This window comes from Ascidia mentula, chromosome 7 (genome assembly GCF_947561715.1).
Source record: "Ascidia mentula chromosome 7, kaAscMent1.1, whole genome shotgun sequence".
NCBI classification, from domain to species: Eukaryota; Metazoa; Chordata; class Ascidiacea; order Phlebobranchia; family Ascidiidae; genus Ascidia; species Ascidia mentula.
In genome coordinates this window covers 663,088-679,948 of record NC_138572.1, presented here as the reverse complement: position 1 = coordinate 679,948, position 16,861 = coordinate 663,088, and the positions used below count along the sequence as shown (strand labels likewise).

General features: G+C 36.6%; 3 protein-coding genes and 1 long non-coding RNA gene across 9 annotated transcripts; all 4 read left to right on the top strand.

Moving 5' to 3' along the window:
- Positions 1-575: 575 nt before the first annotated feature.
- Positions 576-4,635, top strand: LOC145909103 (uncharacterized). Of its 5 annotated transcripts, none has more exons than XR_014403087.1 (7): positions 576-800; positions 1,096-1,258; positions 1,891-2,078; positions 2,443-2,611; positions 2,945-3,139; positions 3,224-3,308; positions 3,868-4,635. It is a non-coding gene; the product is annotated as an uncharacterized LOC145909103 (long non-coding RNA). The 5 variants fall into 5 exon arrangements; XR_014403088.1 differs by having other exon boundaries at positions 576-809; positions 1,119-1,258; XR_014403090.1 differs by having other exon boundaries at positions 576-809; positions 1,891-2,059.
- Positions 4,636-7,506: 2,871 nt separating this feature from the next.
- On the top strand, positions 7,507-9,254 carry LOC145908825 (transgelin-2-like). Its single transcript, XM_082996149.1, has 4 exons — positions 7,507-7,633; positions 8,102-8,191; positions 8,264-8,350; positions 8,427-9,254. The coding sequence occupies exons 1-4, from the start codon at positions 7,547-7,549 to the stop codon at positions 8,517-8,519; spliced, it is 357 nt and encodes a 118-aa protein (XP_082852275.1). The 5' UTR covers positions 7,507-7,546; the 3' UTR covers positions 8,520-9,254.
- A 204-nt stretch (positions 9,255-9,458) lies between these two features.
- Positions 9,459-11,534, top strand: LOC145908067 (uncharacterized). Its single transcript, XM_082995242.1, has 4 exons — positions 9,459-10,044; positions 10,255-10,501; positions 10,645-10,744; positions 10,906-11,534. Exons 1-4 carry the CDS (start codon positions 9,663-9,665, stop codon positions 10,993-10,995), a joined length of 819 nt encoding a protein of 272 aa, XP_082851368.1. The 5' UTR covers positions 9,459-9,662; the 3' UTR covers positions 10,996-11,534.
- A 29-nt stretch (positions 11,535-11,563) lies between these two features.
- LOC145908066 (alpha-(1,3)-fucosyltransferase 7-like) lies at positions 11,564-16,188 on the top strand. Of its 2 annotated transcripts, none has more exons than XM_082995239.1 (8): positions 11,564-11,668; positions 11,831-12,783; positions 12,894-12,974; positions 13,328-13,429; positions 13,548-13,621; positions 13,786-13,902; positions 14,329-14,799; positions 15,381-16,188. In XM_082995239.1, the coding sequence occupies exons 2-8, from the start codon at positions 12,622-12,624 to the stop codon at positions 15,655-15,657; spliced, it is 1,284 nt and encodes a 427-aa protein (XP_082851365.1). In that variant the 5' UTR covers positions 11,564-11,668; positions 11,831-12,621; the 3' UTR covers positions 15,658-16,188. The 2 variants fall into 2 exon arrangements, with proteins under 2 accessions (XP_082851365.1, XP_082851367.1); XM_082995241.1 differs by lacking the exon at positions 11,564-11,668 and having other exon boundaries at positions 11,911-12,102; positions 12,595-12,783.
- The last annotated feature ends 673 nt before the right edge of the window (positions 16,189-16,861 follow it).

Sequence of the window (16,861 nt, the reverse complement as noted above, 5' to 3'; positions counted from 1 at the left end):
GAGTTAATTTTAATCCGGTTTTAAGAAAAAAAATCTGTTTTAAAAAAAGTTTGAAACAAAGATTTCCGACCAATCTTTCTATTTTAAATAGTTGAGATTTCTCGACCTGGGTAGAAACAAGTTTGAACGAAAAGATGTTGGAAATATTTGTCGGATTCTCCCTAAAGTGGATGAGGAGTTGGAGCTGTATGAATGCGGATTCGATTCCGAATCTATTCGAGTCTTGAGAGAAGAGATTAAAAAACTGAAAAACCCGGTAAGAATTTGTTTAATTTATATTTGCATTAAAACATGGTTTTGTTAATTTTGATGAAATTAAAAGTTTTGTGATTTTTTTTCAGCCGAAAGTTGTGGGTTTGGATAATCAGTAAATATTCCTTCCTCTCATCCGATGCAGACTCCAGTGGTCCGGATTGAAACAAGACGCGAGACTTTCATAATTATTTGTTTTTTTTGTGATTTGTTCAAAATAAATGTTTTTTACTGTAAATAAAATTGCTGCGAAATATTTAAAGTGAAATATGTCTGGAGCAGAAAGTGAGACGAAAGTTTTCCGACATTTTTATTCCAGTTTTCAGAAGAAAGAATACCAGGGGTTGTTTGTAGAATAGAATGTTGTCATGTAGGAACGTAACAGACGGATCTACTTGGTCTTGGAATAAAATTAAAACTTCAACTGTCCCAAAATATCGTATTTTTGAATGTATTGGTTTTAAATGCAAGAAATCTCATTGCAAATGAAGAGTGGAACTCCCACAAACTGACAACGTCCATGAATCAAGTTACAAGAGAATATGTTGGTTAGTGAAGTAAGTGTATGTCTTGTATTGGTCTGTTGTACACAAATACTTATTTTCGGTTTAGTTGCGCTGTGGAAAAGTTAGTTGCTGTGTTTATTTTTAATTAATTTCTTGAGTCAATCCAGATAAAAAAATCCTAGAATAAATTTTATTCAAAATCCGAACAAAAAAAATAATGAGAACAATCTTAATGGCTCCGAAAACATCACTAATCCACGCAATGAATTGTTGCTGAAAGAAGTCCTAGTCATCATGCTGACCCCAAACTAAATTAATTCGTAACTTTTGTCAACAGAAATCATATTAATTGAGTTGCAGACTGGACGACTGGGCCAATGTGATGATCTGTTAGATCACATCAGTGCAGCTTGGTGTTGGCTCTTGACAATCTTGCTCGCCAAACAACCAGGCGAAGATTTCCACAAAAAACTGGATGCAAACCTCCGAAGACAATCAAGGTGAAACCCCATGTCCATGTGAACGCTAAAACCAGTGGTGCCGTCGGGCTCCATGTCACAGTAAATTATATTTATATGCAAAGCTTGTAAATTTTTCTGCAAAAGATAGCTAAATTTTTTTGCGAATATCGAACTTAGACCAGTGGTTCTTAACCAGTGTCAGTGCAGCAGGGGTCAGCAACGTTTTAAACATTACATGTGTGTTTATAAATTATGTACGTGCAAACCAGAGTATGTTGTCCTTATCATGTTGCCACCACCTCATACTTATATCATTATATAAATTTTATTGTGTAAATTTTGTGCAATTCTTCAACATTTATCTTTTTGACGTATCTTTGCGAACGTAACGCATGGATAAGTACTGAAGTATGAACTGATAAATCACTTGGCATGCCATGAATATTGACCTCATGTGCCAGTGGTTGCCGACCCCTCAAAGAGTGTTGTCAGGGAGTCTGCCACAACCTCTAAATACTCACTCTAAGTGATTTATAAACCCCTATTTTACATAAAATGTTTGTGCAGTTTACAATATGAGCATGGATATATGAAAAACAGTAGAAGCAAGTAACAACCTGGTTATATGGAAAACACATTGGGACTTTCACCCCGTACTTTGATCTTGGCAGGACCAGATTTATCGAACATCAAAGAGGTCAATGACTTTTCTGACAGCTTTGTATGCCAGGACAAAGAGGTCTAGAGTCACTGAATTAGATAATTGACCAACACAACGAATCCCAGGAGATTTTGATCTGAAAAAGATGTCGCAAGCAAAAAGTTGGGTTCCCACAAGCGGTATTTAACTTTGTTGTAGGTAAATTTCAATGAACGATATACAGAAAACTTATGTGATGTGTTTACCTAGATGTTGATTTTGCTATATTATCACAAGTGTGATATCTAGGCATCTATGCCTAGATGCCATTATTTTGCTGCATAAACTTTTCTTATATTAACACAAGTATTAGCCTAATTTCTTGTAGCATTATAAAGACAGCAAATTTTTCTCGTTTCATTACATTAAAACCATGTTATATTTAGCTGTCATTATTATACTTTTGTTTGAGATTTGCCGAGTTTCGGTGGTACTCTATTTGCTGGTTTCCAGTGGTCACAAACCTTTGACAAAATATCATTGTTTTCATTTTTTTGGGAAAAATCCTTGTTTATTTATCCAGCAGGTTGCACTGAAGAGTAAAACATCACCAAGGCAACATCAAGAATATTCAAATCCCTGTGTGGTCAAAACAAACACACAAAAAAAAGAATGTCATGACCTCTAATTTTCACAAGGTCGCCAACAACATGCCTGCCCTACATTGAATCCTTGTAGTTGGTGCAAAAAAGGTTAGATTGACTTTGTTAATAAGGAAAGAGCAAACACATTTTTGATTTTATGTTGACCCCTACATTTGTTAAGTGGAATTTAATAAAAGTATGTGCTGGATGGCTCTTTATGCAGAATAGAACATATTAGATGAAACCAAGTAGTTTTGATTAAAAAGGTCTGACTGTAGTTGTTGTTTCACGAATTTATTGCAAGAAATACAAGAAAGAACTTAATGTTTACAAGTGTTCAAAAGCAAAATATCTAAGAAAAAAATGTTTTTTCTAAAACTGTTTTACAAACATGGACGCTTTTGATTGCAAAGTATTTAAATACTTGTGATGTTTTTGCAGAGTCATAGCGATCCCAACCTAGGGATTGGAAAATAACGACTGGAAATAATGGAGTTGTTGTAAACACAAATACTTCTCTGCAAGGACATCCTGGGTAAAAAACACCCAAATTGTAATATTAGAAGTTAAACACACTCCGATAGAATGCAATCTTACTCATAACAGAATATGACAATGAAAGATGACAAACATACGGTAAGCAGTATTGCTTTCCTTGCAATCAACCAAAAAAGTTATGCATAAATGCTATTTTATAAGTTGACGAAATTTTTATTCCAGTTTTCAGAAGAAAGAATACAATAGTGAAACTCCCACAAACTGACAACGTCCATAAACCAAGTTTCATCAGAATCTGCTGGTCGATGTAAGTGTATGTCTCTTATTACTCTGGTTTACAAAAGTGCGAATTTAAAATTTAGTTTTGCCCATTGAAAAAGTTAAGTCAGGGCCAGATAGTAAAAATGCTATGCCCATGGAATAAAATTTATCAGACATGGAGGCAAAAGCATTAAATAATACAAAACAATTCTCAGCACAAATGTTGATAAACATGTTCACCAAAACACATGTCCAGCAACCAATTTGGCCAGAATGTGTAGACCTGGACCATTTATTTGGCTGTAAATACAGCCAAGTTTCAGTTGCGTTTAGATGCAATTTTTTTTAACACCCATCAGCACCAAGTTACTACCTGACTTAAAACACCCCAAACCACACTGAACTGTCTGAAACATGCTTAACTTCACCCTAGCAGCAGTGCATACATGCTCATTTAACCAAAACATTGATCCCCAGTGCTTTATTATGTCATCTTTGTATTGTGACAAACAAGGTGGTCAATTCCTACAAACAAAACTTATTTTCATAGAAAATCAGATATGCAGCCTTAACAAAAGCTTCAACTAATCCAGATATTTTTGCAGATCTTCATCAAGATTAAAGTTGCTCATTTTCCATCTTGAATTCTGGATTTTTCTGCTTCAACCACGCATTTCTACAATAAACCACTTTCCTATTGCATGTTTGTTCTTAACTGCACTTTTCTCTGTAACATTGTAATTTGTGACATCAGTTAAATATCGTACCCCCCAGTTATGCATTTCCTTACATAAGCTAGCCTCAGCATTGATTTGGTGATGAAGTCCCCGAAGTTTTTTTAACCAATAAGAATAATTGTCCAGGGGTGGGTGGTTATCAAATCCATGTTAGCCTCCAATTCACCCAATCGGAGGATGCAAAAGCTTGGTATAACCTAATTATGGAAGAGATCACCCTTACTATTGAACCTATCTTTATAAACTGGGCAATCATTTGGGTAAAAATCTTCAGTTGTGGAAACATTTCATTCTGCACAAATTTTGGCATTTTTTAAAATAGAATGCTATGAAAGCAATAGGTCAGCTAGGATTTTATATCGCACAATCTCAAAATCAAAACATTTTCTTCACAATCCGATTGTATAGTGTATCTTGTTGGGGCATAACATTGTAAGCTTTTTCTACTTCTGTATGTGTAAGTTAGTTTTTTAGCTGTCTAAAATTCGAAAAGAAATCTCAGAAACAGCGGATTATGGCCACTGACTCGATAATCTTTGCGGTTTTATCAGTGCCCGTACCTTTCTATTTTATTTGTGTATTGTTCATCTGCGAGGTTGTTTTAGCGTGAAATGCACATGATTTAAATATAAATTTACCGTTCTCTAAGAGTAGTCACTACCACCCAGTTCTTATTAGAAGCGACCCTTTCGGATCTGCTTTAAACCGACGTGGCTGGAGATTGGTCAATGCAGGATGATGATGGAAAAGTGGTGACTCCGGAAGAGCCCATGGAAATGTGACGAGAAGATCACAAATGCAACAACTGCTAACTTGCACCCTTGAGACGGGCAAGTGTGTCAAACACTCCAGAAAAGTGTTTCTTAACTGGTGGGAAATTGTTGGGAAATAAAATAAAAAAGGTTAAGAACCACTGCTCCAAAACATATGTGAATCAGTGGCGTGGTATGACACGAGAAGAAGATTAGCTGTCGTTGGGTCATTGAATATAATTCTTTTGTAGGGAAATGTAAAAGGTACAAAATCAATCGATCACAAGCTTACTCTCATTTCTATCCGTTCCAGTTCATAAATATGAACAAGCTACATTTCGCTCAAAACATAATTTGTATAACTGCTCGGAAAGTAATGCGTATTGAATGCCCACATCGCATTGTCAATAAACAATAACAGCCGTTGAATTCTACAGCAACGGCACTGACATATGTGGGAATCGCATGTGTTGACCCCAACATGAACCTTAACACTATCTGGGACATCGGTTTTGGGAATAAAACCAACAAGGAATTTACACAAGAGTTTGCTTTGCCTTAAAAATGATGAAGGAAAAATGTCTGTATTTCTATGAAGAAAAGACGGAATTGCAATTGGTTGTGCATGGGTGCCAGTGTTAAGGTTGAATGAGCACAGATATACGAGTTGTTGCTATGGCGATTTTGAGTGTTCTTTTGGCAGTTTCTATGTGGTTTTGGGGAGTTTTAGTTAGCTAGTCAATGGATTTTGTTGTAACTGCTTAAAACAGCAGCAAAATATTGAGGTGAATTTTACGGAAAAAATAAACAACTGCATCAAATTCATATTGTACATTGTAACATACGTCAGAGAAACCATCAGTACTTATATTGCGCAATGTTTTGTGTGCAGCATTGCACAAGTATTGCGTAATCTATTTTGTTCAGCTTTGCACAAGCATTTACAAGCCCCGTTACCAGATACATTGAATATTTCGCAACTTCTGACCCAAGTGTAAACATAACCCTATAATGTGACCCACATGATTAACCGTCGATTGAGTAAAGTTATTCATTCAACATCCTGTTTACCACATAAAATCTTCTCCTGTGCTTATGTAACACTACACCTTTGTTCTTGTCAGATATTAACGCAAGTGATGTGTAACGGCTCGTGACTAAATCAACCAATAAGCTTCCGATAACCCAAGTTTAAATAGTCATGTACGCCTGTTAATTGGGCTTTTTAAAGCTCTCCATCCTGTGAGCTGATTGGTCAATAATGTCATGTGATATCATGAGCCGCTTGAAGTAGTATAATACAAGAACATAGGTGTGATGTGACCTAAGCATAGGAGAACATTTTATGTGGTAAACAGGATGTTGAATGAATCACTTTACTCGAGAACAGTCGATTGATTAATCATTTGGGTTACATTATGAGGTTATGTTTACACTTGGAAGTTGCGAAATATTCAATGCATGGTAACGGGGCTTGCAAATGCTTGTGCAAAGCTACAAATGAAATGGATTATGCATTACTTGTGCAATGCTGCACACAAAACATTACGCAATAAAAGTAATGGTTTCTCTGACGTATATGTTACAAGATTTACAGTCGTGATATTTTATAACAAATTAATAGCATTTCCTTATTCAAAACCTGCCTCAATGTTTTGTTACTTTTTTAAGCAAACAATACCCAACAAATTTCAACAACACCCAGCACCTTTCTGACTTAAAAAACTGGAAATAATTCTAAAACTGCCCAAAGCTCAATATCGCCTTAGCAACATTTTGTGTATCAGTGCTCATTCAACCTTAACACTGACACCCATGCATAACCCATATGTTAACCAGGTTTCGAAAAGGGTGTTTCCAGCCCCGGTCCTCCATTAAAATGCTTGTGTGAATTGCACGCCAACTTAGTCCATTTCAAACGTTTAGAAAGAAATAATTAACGAACAGTAATTTCCTATGTATTGCCACAGTGGATTGACATTAAATATCCCAAAATATTCTCGCATTCTTAGCTTATGTTTTATCACATTTCAAACGCCCGCATAAACTTCTAGATTACATCTTTCTGACGTCATAAACCACATGTGACCGATTTTAGCCAATCCCATCACGGTTGAGACATGTGACCGCTTTTAGCCAATCCCTTCACGGTCAAGTGCCACACCCGAAGCATTTTTTTGGGGAGAAATTGCGATGGTTTAGGTTGGGGCTTAGATTAGAGTTAGTGTTGGTCTAGAGTTGGGTTTAGCGCTGCCTGTAACCTTTAAATTTAATTTTATGCTTGACATGTTTCGTTAAGTGCGAAAAGCTTGGAGTTAACTAGTCGAAAAAGCCAAAGATAATCATGCTAATGCACACGTTACAAACACTACTGTGCTCTGATGCCACTTCATACATAATTAAACTGATGATTATTACTGATAATTACACATTTACCAGGCTTCGCATTGTCTGACTACTGTAATCACAGTTGTTGTGCATGCCATTCTGGAAATTCAAGCCAGGGATTAATGCAGCTACCTTATCTGTAGCAACCGACTCATTTGTACCTTTAGCCATACGCTAGATAGTAATGGCATTCTATAACCTGTAGTTTAGAGTTTTAATGTGATAAATTTCCGCATTTTGCTGTTGATCAGTTCTTCCTTTGCGAGGATGCTGTGTGTGTTGCACGTAATTTTATGCATGTTTCTTGCAGTATGAGCGTTTTGTTTTAGTATATATGTAAGAGCTTGTTTTTATTTGTAACAGGGGAAGTATTATTAAACATAACATCCTCAAACACTCTTGGTAAAATGGCAAGCGGCAATGAGATAGAAAAAGAAGTTCGGGAATGGATTGAATACAACACCAAATTAACTTGTCCAGAAGCAGGAGTTAAAGCAAGTTTTTTTTTTTTTCGTTGTTACAACAAAAGCCCAAATAAATTTTTACTGTCATTAGGGCAACTGGCATTATACCTACCAGGCCAGCCAACCAATGACTAGATATATGAATCTATTTGAAGAAGAAACTATTCATGTCCATGCACGTGAAATAGATTTTTTAATAATTTAATAAACTAGCCGACTTAATCCGTACAATATACAATTAATATTTTTGTTTGTATTTCATTTAAGGCCCCGCGACCTGCATGACGTAATAATACCAAGTTATGACATATTAATTAGCGTAACTTGTGAAACTACAAAGAATATTGTCTGGTATTCTCGTGAGATACATATTGTTGATGCTCCCGCTTTTGGTAGTTCGAATAGATTATGCTGGGTGCGGTTATATCCGGTCACGTGATATACTGTTTACTAAGGCATCACTTTACGTTCAATATGTTGTTAACACTACACTTGCAGGGAATACAAGCATGGCTCAAAGACGGGACAGTTTTATGTAAATTGATGAATGAATTGCAGCCAAACTCTGTCAAAGAAATCAGCACTGTGGTAAACGTTGTTCACGATGTGTTACTGTCATTTGCCACGTTTATAACGGCCAGTATTTTCTGTTTAATATAGGCAGTTTCTTTCCTGCAAATGAACAATATTAATGCATTTTTGGACGCTTGTGTAAAGTTTGGAGTGAATAAAGCAGATTTGTTCGAGGTATGTCCGTTTGCCTACTTGAGAAAAGTTTACGGTAAATGTGTAAGATTTCTAAACGAAGTGGTTACTTTTGCAGACAGCAGACTTGTACGAAGGCAAAAATATGCCCAAAGTATTTGCTGGAATTCAAAATTTACGTCAGACTGCCATAAAATGTGGTTACATATAATGGACACCAATGTATTTTTATGTCAGTCAGTCATTTGCTGTTGCTGTTTTTTCCTTTGTAGTAGAACAATACTCCGTTAACTAACTAACTTGGGTAAAAAATTCCATGTATTTTATACGTTTGCACTTGACTGCATCGATGTAATTAAACCCTGTTAGTTACCCATGATAAACGTCACAGATTCCCTATATTATGACCCTAAGGAGTTGCGGAAAAACAACCTACATAATAATACACCAAGTTAATCATACAATTTACTAATTGTGGGAGAATTGTATCATGTATACCAACACTTCCTCTACAAATAATCGCAATACCTAAAACTAGAATTTACCCAAAAACGATCTCGTGCATTTGCACAGCATATATACCCTTGTGTAGTTTTATCGTTCTTATTGTTGTAACCATTCAATTACTAATTTCAAAATCTCTTCGTCACGGTATATGCGCCATTTAGTCCGATAATCCTTCGTACGCAAATGTCATCAATCAAACTGTCAACTTATTGCACGATTTCAAGATTTAGATATTTTTCCTACGAAGCAAGACCATGAAGCAGCTCCGACCAATGTTTCGAACGACAATTTTTACATTTTATACTACATGCTGCCTGAAGTGCTTGAATTTGCTATATCTCAATTAATTCCATTGCCTTGTTCATTTTAACGTCATCGTTTATTCTGAGTATGTTCAAATGCCCAACTAATATTAACACAAACCAGTTATTAACCAGTACAGTTTGTCTGGAGTCAGTGGTTAAGTGTCACAGGTTTTGCTTGAGATTGAAAGTAACTTCACTACTAAAGCAAGAAAAGCTTGAAAAGGACCGTGTTTAAAATTATTGTAATGGGAAATCTGAGATTTCTATAGAGTTATTCATGCGCAGACGCTGCGCAATAAAGTGGAACGGTTTTTACGAAGAACAAGTTTGGATGCTGCCAGGATGACAATTGACAAAATCTCAGGTTTATATAAAATTTTAAGCAGTCAAGTCAGTCCCGCATCGATAGTGCACCATAATACAACCATAAACAAGTTTGCAAGAAAGGATTCGTTGGGATGAACATATACTTACTTTCATATCATACAATATTCGACCTTGATCATAAAGTTGTTTGGGTTTGCTAGAGTCCAAAAACAAACATGAAGTCATTACATTGTTTAAAAGTTTTATATAAATGTGGAATCCAATCATTGCCAAGGACATGTCATAGATTCAGTATTTGTCTGCCCACAACAGTTACAAGGACTGTCACCACCTGCAGGTATAAATCTGACAATTTTCACCCTTACGACCCACGTCTTTATTACGACGAAGAGCAAGAATGTGAAAGTCATGAGGAAAATACAAGGACAACTTATGCTGATTTGAAACCACTGTCTATTAACAATGATCTTGTCAAACTGCTTGCAGTAAGTTTGTCTCAAAATGAAGATGGAAATACTTGGAACAGAAACCCAACAAATTATATTCCCCATCGCAAATCTGATGATCTTTGGAACACAACTCCATGGCATTCTATTGGTAAACAATTTTGCTAGATTTTTTTGCATTAGTATTTAGATAAGAAAACAAACAATTTGTAGTGTCTTATCTTAAAAACTTAACTTTGAGTATGATATGCGGTGTTTACAAACAATGTACCATGCTTTGTGTGTATTTGTCTGATTAATGTGCAAGCTGCTAGCCAACCTCCATAATATAAAAATATAATGCAATTGTTATTAATTGTAGTGACAAGAAGCTATAGTACAAATTCCGAGAAACAAAAACAAGATGAACAAAGAGATACAGAAACCTCAACATCAAAACCTAAAGATGACGCCACTAGTACATCTGATGACCCTGAGGCAGACATGCATACCAAGACAAAGAGGGAACAACTTAAAATAATTTTTACTCAATATGGATCAATTGGAGTTGCTTTCCATATAGCCATGTCTCTGTGCTCATTGGGATTCTTTTATTTGTTGGTTTCTAGGTAAGATAGTTAGTATGAAATGCATTTTTGTGACTCTTAACACAACTTTAAAGTTTCTCGTGAATAGTTATAACTTTTCAAAACATGTTTGTATTTTTTTCAATTTATTTTGAGTGAACATAATGATCAATGAAATGTTGCAGTGGTATTGATATTGTTGCTCTCATGTCCAAAATTGGGATTGAAGTTTCTGATTTGTTGAGTGGTGCAAGCACCTTTGCCATTGCATACACAGTACACAAGGTAAGGAAATTTAAGCAACAAAAAACTTGTGATCTACATTCTGTCACAAATTGACAATAAAAATTGTGGTATGTTATTTTGTGGGTATGTTTGGTAGTAACCGAAGTATTTTTTAAATGTTCAATGTTTTAAACACTACTTTGTACTTGAATTATTTGCAGATTATAATGCCAGTCCGCATTAGCATAACAGTGGTATCTGTCCCAATGCTTGTTCGCTACTTGAGAAGAATTGGATTGTTCAAGAAATGAAGGAGTTTGAGTACCAGCTGATAATTTTAATATGAACAGCATTGCAGACCAATATATATTGCTTATAAAGCCTTGTTGGAATTGGTACCATTGTGATTTAGAATGTCAACTGTAACAAATTCTTTTTATGTTGCAATATTTTGTTGCCACAAGTGAATTATGCAGTTCCCATTATTGAGAAAATTTTTTTTTTTTTTTTTTGACCTGTTTTTACTGGATGTGTTGCAATTTCTTTTTTGGTGGGCATATGTATTTTATTGGACTTCACATCATTATCCTTGCAATAAAGGTATTGCTTTAAGGAAGTGTTAAATAAAGGTGAAACCATGCATGTTATACTTTTACCTGCTTTCTGTTGAAGATACACCACCAAATTCTTATCTTATTTCCAATCGTCTGGACACAAGTGGTCAGAAAATTGACTGTCCACATTAAAATTAAAACAAATCATTTTGTTTTATTTAAAACAAATCATTCTATTAGCTAAATCGATGGTTTCCAGTCAGGGCCAAAATCCATGCTCTTCAATGTACTAGCTTGCCATACAATGTTATCCACTAACTAAATCATTTTTTTTCCATTTGTGTTAAAACCTTGTCGTATTTTGTTTAGCAGGGTAAAAACGTTCGGCGAGTCGGGGAGTTGCAAATAGGTTGTTGACCTCACTAACCAGGTAAGATATTGTGAAGAATTGACATCGGTATCCATCGTCAAGACCTGTTACAAACAAATAGAACATTTTTTGTACACCTGCAACTATTGTGATACTTGTTGATATCGGGCGGAATTCACACATAATATGTTATTCTTACGGTACTTTTAAACACGGGTTTAGGCACGTTCTTCAAATGGATTGAAAGCAAATTCAATAAACCTCCTGACGGATTAAGCGAAGCGCCACTGAATTCGCTTCAAATGTTCATGTAAACCGGCTTAATAATGATTCAATGCTCTCAAAGTGAAAAGCGAAGAATCGCGTTTGTTTCTCGCATTTCCCATTGTATTATGCTAAGGAGGCTTGACGTCATATAGTGCGGAAGTCCGTTTGAGCTGGCAGGACTACACCATATTGCTGTGGTATGCACTGTTGCTGTTGTGAATAAAGCGGTAAGTCCGGTTGGCAAAAGATCACAGTCTACTATCCTAACTAACAATAAAAAAAATCAGCCATCTTCGGAGGATTATTATGTCACTATTATGACGTAACAAAGAAGAATGTCATACGTCTTTGTTGAATTGGGTAGGCTTGGTAGAAGCTTAACAGTCGTTTACTAGAAAGATGTTGAGTTTGCTTTGCACTAATTACTTGTTCGAACATTGTATTAGTGCTCTGTATTTCCCAGAATGGTGGATGCTATACCTGATATATTGTTGAGGATGAAATTGAGTGTTTATAAAAGTGTCATAACATGACAAAAGGTGGATCAGTATCCTGCCTTAAAACGTGACAAAAATTGTCTGAGGAGGCCAAAGTTAACTGATGTAGTATGCTTACAAAGTAATTTGAAGAAATTTTTACGCAAGTTTTGTCCAAAACAATAGGATTTTAATTTGTTTTCTGTTTGAATAAAATGCTATTACTAAATGATGTCTGTTTAGGTATTCCACATCCACAAATAAAGTAGAATGAAAATTCGTTGGACAAGATGGGTGTTTGTTACTGTGTTGTTCGTGGCATGTCTTGCCTTTCACAGACTGTGGGTGGATTTAAGTTGGCCACTGTTTACTCGTTCGAAAAATTCCTGGAAGAAAAATATTGGTTTATCAAACAGATCTAGAAGTATGCAGGCAAGTGTTAGCCGTGCTGGTGTGTTTACCAGTGTTGTTTACTAAGACATTACCCTAAAAACTTTTAACTTTCCGCCCTACAATACGATAACCCGTATTAATGTTTTTAGCTACCAGAAAAGTTGCCACCATTTAACGTTACAGATGTGGAAAAAAAATTGAAGATTGCTTTGGAAGCCTCCCGGAATAAAGTATGACAGTGGTTGTAATGTTTTCACTCAACAGTTTTGTGGTGAAATGCCACGTTATTGGTACCCAACAGAGCATATTAACAGTGTTTATAAAGTTTTTGTAGCCTTATACAAACCCAGCACAATAAAACCTACAGGCCAAGTACAATTCTTCAGGTGTCTTTTGTCCAATTGCAATAATGTCATAAGCTTGACGCTAGCGTTTCCCTGCGTGCTGTTTCATAAAACCGCAAGCTGATTCGTTATGTAAACTGGTCCTAGTTATTGACTTTCAGCTGTCATCATAACTTGCGATTGGCCTGAATTTAAATTGTATTCGTTCTTTTAAACGTAAGAATTCCATGTATTTTTAGATAATTATCATAAACTGGTACCCTCCGTTCGGGGACCTCGTGCAATTCGACTTCTTGCCTTATGAATGCGGGAATTGCCAAGTCACCTTGGACCGAAAAAAAGTAGGTATCATAATGCCAAACCACAAGCACGAATTGGGTTGCTGTATTCGTTGAGATATTAAGTTGTATGAACCAAATACAGTCTTAATTGCCACTGGCCACGTGTGTTATTTGCTAGATTGACGATCCAAACGCTAAGGCAGTCGTTTTCCATTTCAACGAACTTAAACTGTGGACAATGCCCCAAAAACGGTAAGTCAGTCTTATTATTATTTTTTTTGTCAAAAAATGTGACTACAGATGACCTTAAAAGTACGGAGGTGCCCAAGTTTGCTTTTAAATTCCTTCAGTTATAAATTGTCATTAAAATATTGCGCCACTATTTCACTGTTCATGGTTTATATTTTCATGCGCAGGCGACTCGACCAATATTATGTGTGGAGGGACAATGAATCGCCCCCAGCCCTTCTTCACTTAAGAAAAATGCAACTTGATGAGTATGACAATGTATTTAACATGACCATGAACTACAGGTATGAATTTTTCTGTTTTTTAAAAATATATATATATTGAGGAATCTGAATCTTACGCAGTAATCGCACGGCTGTTTTTTCCTTTATAGAAAGACACCGTTTCAAAATTACTGCCTCAACCACCAAAAGGTCCTATCATGTTTGAGTGTATAGATTGAACGCAAACCAATTTTTGTGGCTTTTCACAAACACCATACAAACGTTTTTTTACGTAGGCCGTAATCAGTCAGCTTTTTTGCGCAAGACAAATATATTTCGCTAAAATAAGCATCATAAGAAGTGTAAGTCGTCATTGTAATTGTAACAGAATAGGGATTGATTCCCAAAAGTTGCAAAGAATATATGGCAATTTCACATGAGCTGTGTGAAGTTTCTATATATCTGAGCTCATGTAGCGGAATTTTGAATCTAAACAATTTACCCTAGGAGAGATTCGGATATTTGCTCAACCGAATTCAGCATTCCGCGGATATGGGAGCGACGAGGCAGCGAACGCATGACTTTAAACCAGCTGGACGATTTTGTGAATCAAAAAACGGGGATTGCCCTATGGGTGGTTTCCAACTGCGGGTCAACCAAAGGCGCATTGGACAGAATGGAATACATGAAGGTGTTGAGACAGAGTGGCCTTCATGACATCACGCTTGCAGGGGCTTGCTTCGGAAGTCGCAAAAAAGCTATCGATTACTCCAAATACAAGTTCTACTTCGCGCTGGAGAACAACTGGAACTGCAGGGATTACATAACTGAAAAGTTTTACTATAACGGCCTTATAAGCGGTGCTGTACCTGTGGTGATTGGCCCGTCAAAAGCAGAATACGAAGCCATCGCCCCGCCGAATTCATTTATCTACGCATGGGACTTCCCCACCCCTGAAGCTCTCGTAAAGTACTTGAGGTAAAATTTTGTTTGAGAGTTTGCTGAGGTTGTAGTTTGTGCTGTTACGAACTTTTCCATTCGGCAAATAAGCGTTGACAAAAACCCAAAAAGTCTCGTGTCAAAGAAATTCCGAGCGACCACTTTAAAATCTTTAAAATTGGTTTTAAAAAATAAGTCGTTTTGTCGTTTTCGTGTTTTTACTTTCAATAGCGTTTTATTGTTCGTCCGAACATTGTTGATATTGGTGGCCAGTGTTAAGTACGATTCCCTTTGTTGCAAAACAATGGACACAGCAGAATGAGCGACAATGCGGCGTTTTGCTGTTACGGGACAATGCTCGAAAAGTGTTCTGTGGCGGTTAGAATGTCGCGTTTGCCCCCAAAAGCTGTGGATTTGGAAATATTTTAGTTTCCCACTTAATTTTTGCGTGATTTGAAGCCTCTTTCACAGAAAATAGTTGATGTTAATTATTATTCTTGCTGTTGTCGTACTATTCTTACGGGCTGTGGTTATCGTCACGCATGCATTAAGTACCAGGTAAACACAAGTACCTAATGTGTAATAGTAAACACAGTGTAACCATGCTCTTCCAAATGCAGGTATTTGGACGGAAACGACACCGCGTACAAAGAATATCTCAAATGGACCACTGTCGACTTGGGGGAACTACCTCGTCACACGCGACGAACAGACTGGTGTCAACTCTGCAGAATTCTTCACGGAATCAACGTTGACAACTTGTTTAACCCAGCCTACGAGTTGCGCTTTAAGGACATTCCCTTGTTCGGTCACCCGGGCAGACCACGTATTGTGACATCACTGTCGCGATGGTTCTACGATACAGAGAATCTGGAATGTTTGTATCCGAATTCGTGAATTGATTGTTTTACAAAGACACGAGTTTCATGCTGTGAATGATACGTTTATATTTTTTTTTATTGTTGTTGGTTTTGTGCCAACCCGTGCGGACGATTTCTGGACGAGGAATGATCCCTAGATGGCGTTCAACGAGTATTTGTTTTTTGCGATAAGCGGTCGCCTAAAAAGCTTGCGGTTGGAGATTGGCAACATTGTTTAAGAACGCGGCACATGTACAAAGAAGAACCTGTGATCGGGATTCCTGGCCAGGTTATTCAACAATTGGTTGCAATTTTTTTGGGGGGGTCAGGGGCAACTTGATTTCAGTGAACTGTGGAATTGTAAAATTGCTACAATATTCTTTATAGAAACAGGGAATTTCTCTGGTGTATTTAAACTTTATATCCGGTCAAGATTTTGCCTAATTTCTGACCTCGCCTTTGATTTAAACGTTCCACTGAATGTATCCGTGACCACTGTGCTATTCATATGGTGGCTGGAGATTACTTTGCAACTGTGTTTTTACAAATGAAAAATAAACAAAATTTCCTTCGGAAAGAAATTTCCCGCCACAAACCTCAAATTTAAAAACTATGAGTCCATGCGAAAAAAACGTTTTGATATCAACCGCTAGATGGGGTTACTGATCGGCAAAAAGTTGTATCGTTTGGTTCCACGTGTTACAAAAAATGTGTAAAACGGCGAATCTGGAACTTCATTGTTCAATTCAATGCAATATTGTCGTTCTTCAACACGAAACGAAAGTCAGCACGTGGGAAAATGAGTGTTGTTCGCTTGAAAGCAAGGAATTGTGAAAACATCACGCATGATGAATGTAGGGCAAAGTTAACAAAAGCGAATTTGTCAAATCGTGGATTCATTTCAAATATTTTGTGAATGAGGGGGCTTTCTGCAAGGTGCCGTGTTTAGAAACAACAATTTTTATCCTAAACGTGTGAAATTTAAAATACCCATCGAGCATTCGTCATCAACGCGTCACAATCTGCACGCGACACTTTCCAAAATAAAAATGCCGGTAAAGAAACTTAATAATCATTTGTTACGTAACAATCTTCAGCTTACAGTTTGAATAACACAAATAACGAAGACGTGACTAAAAGCCGTGCGTCGGCAGCGGAAACGTTTCCGAAATATTCTGATGTTTTGCGGGTATATATTGACCGATTCAAAGGCGTTTCTGGACATTGAGGTTTTCTACGGG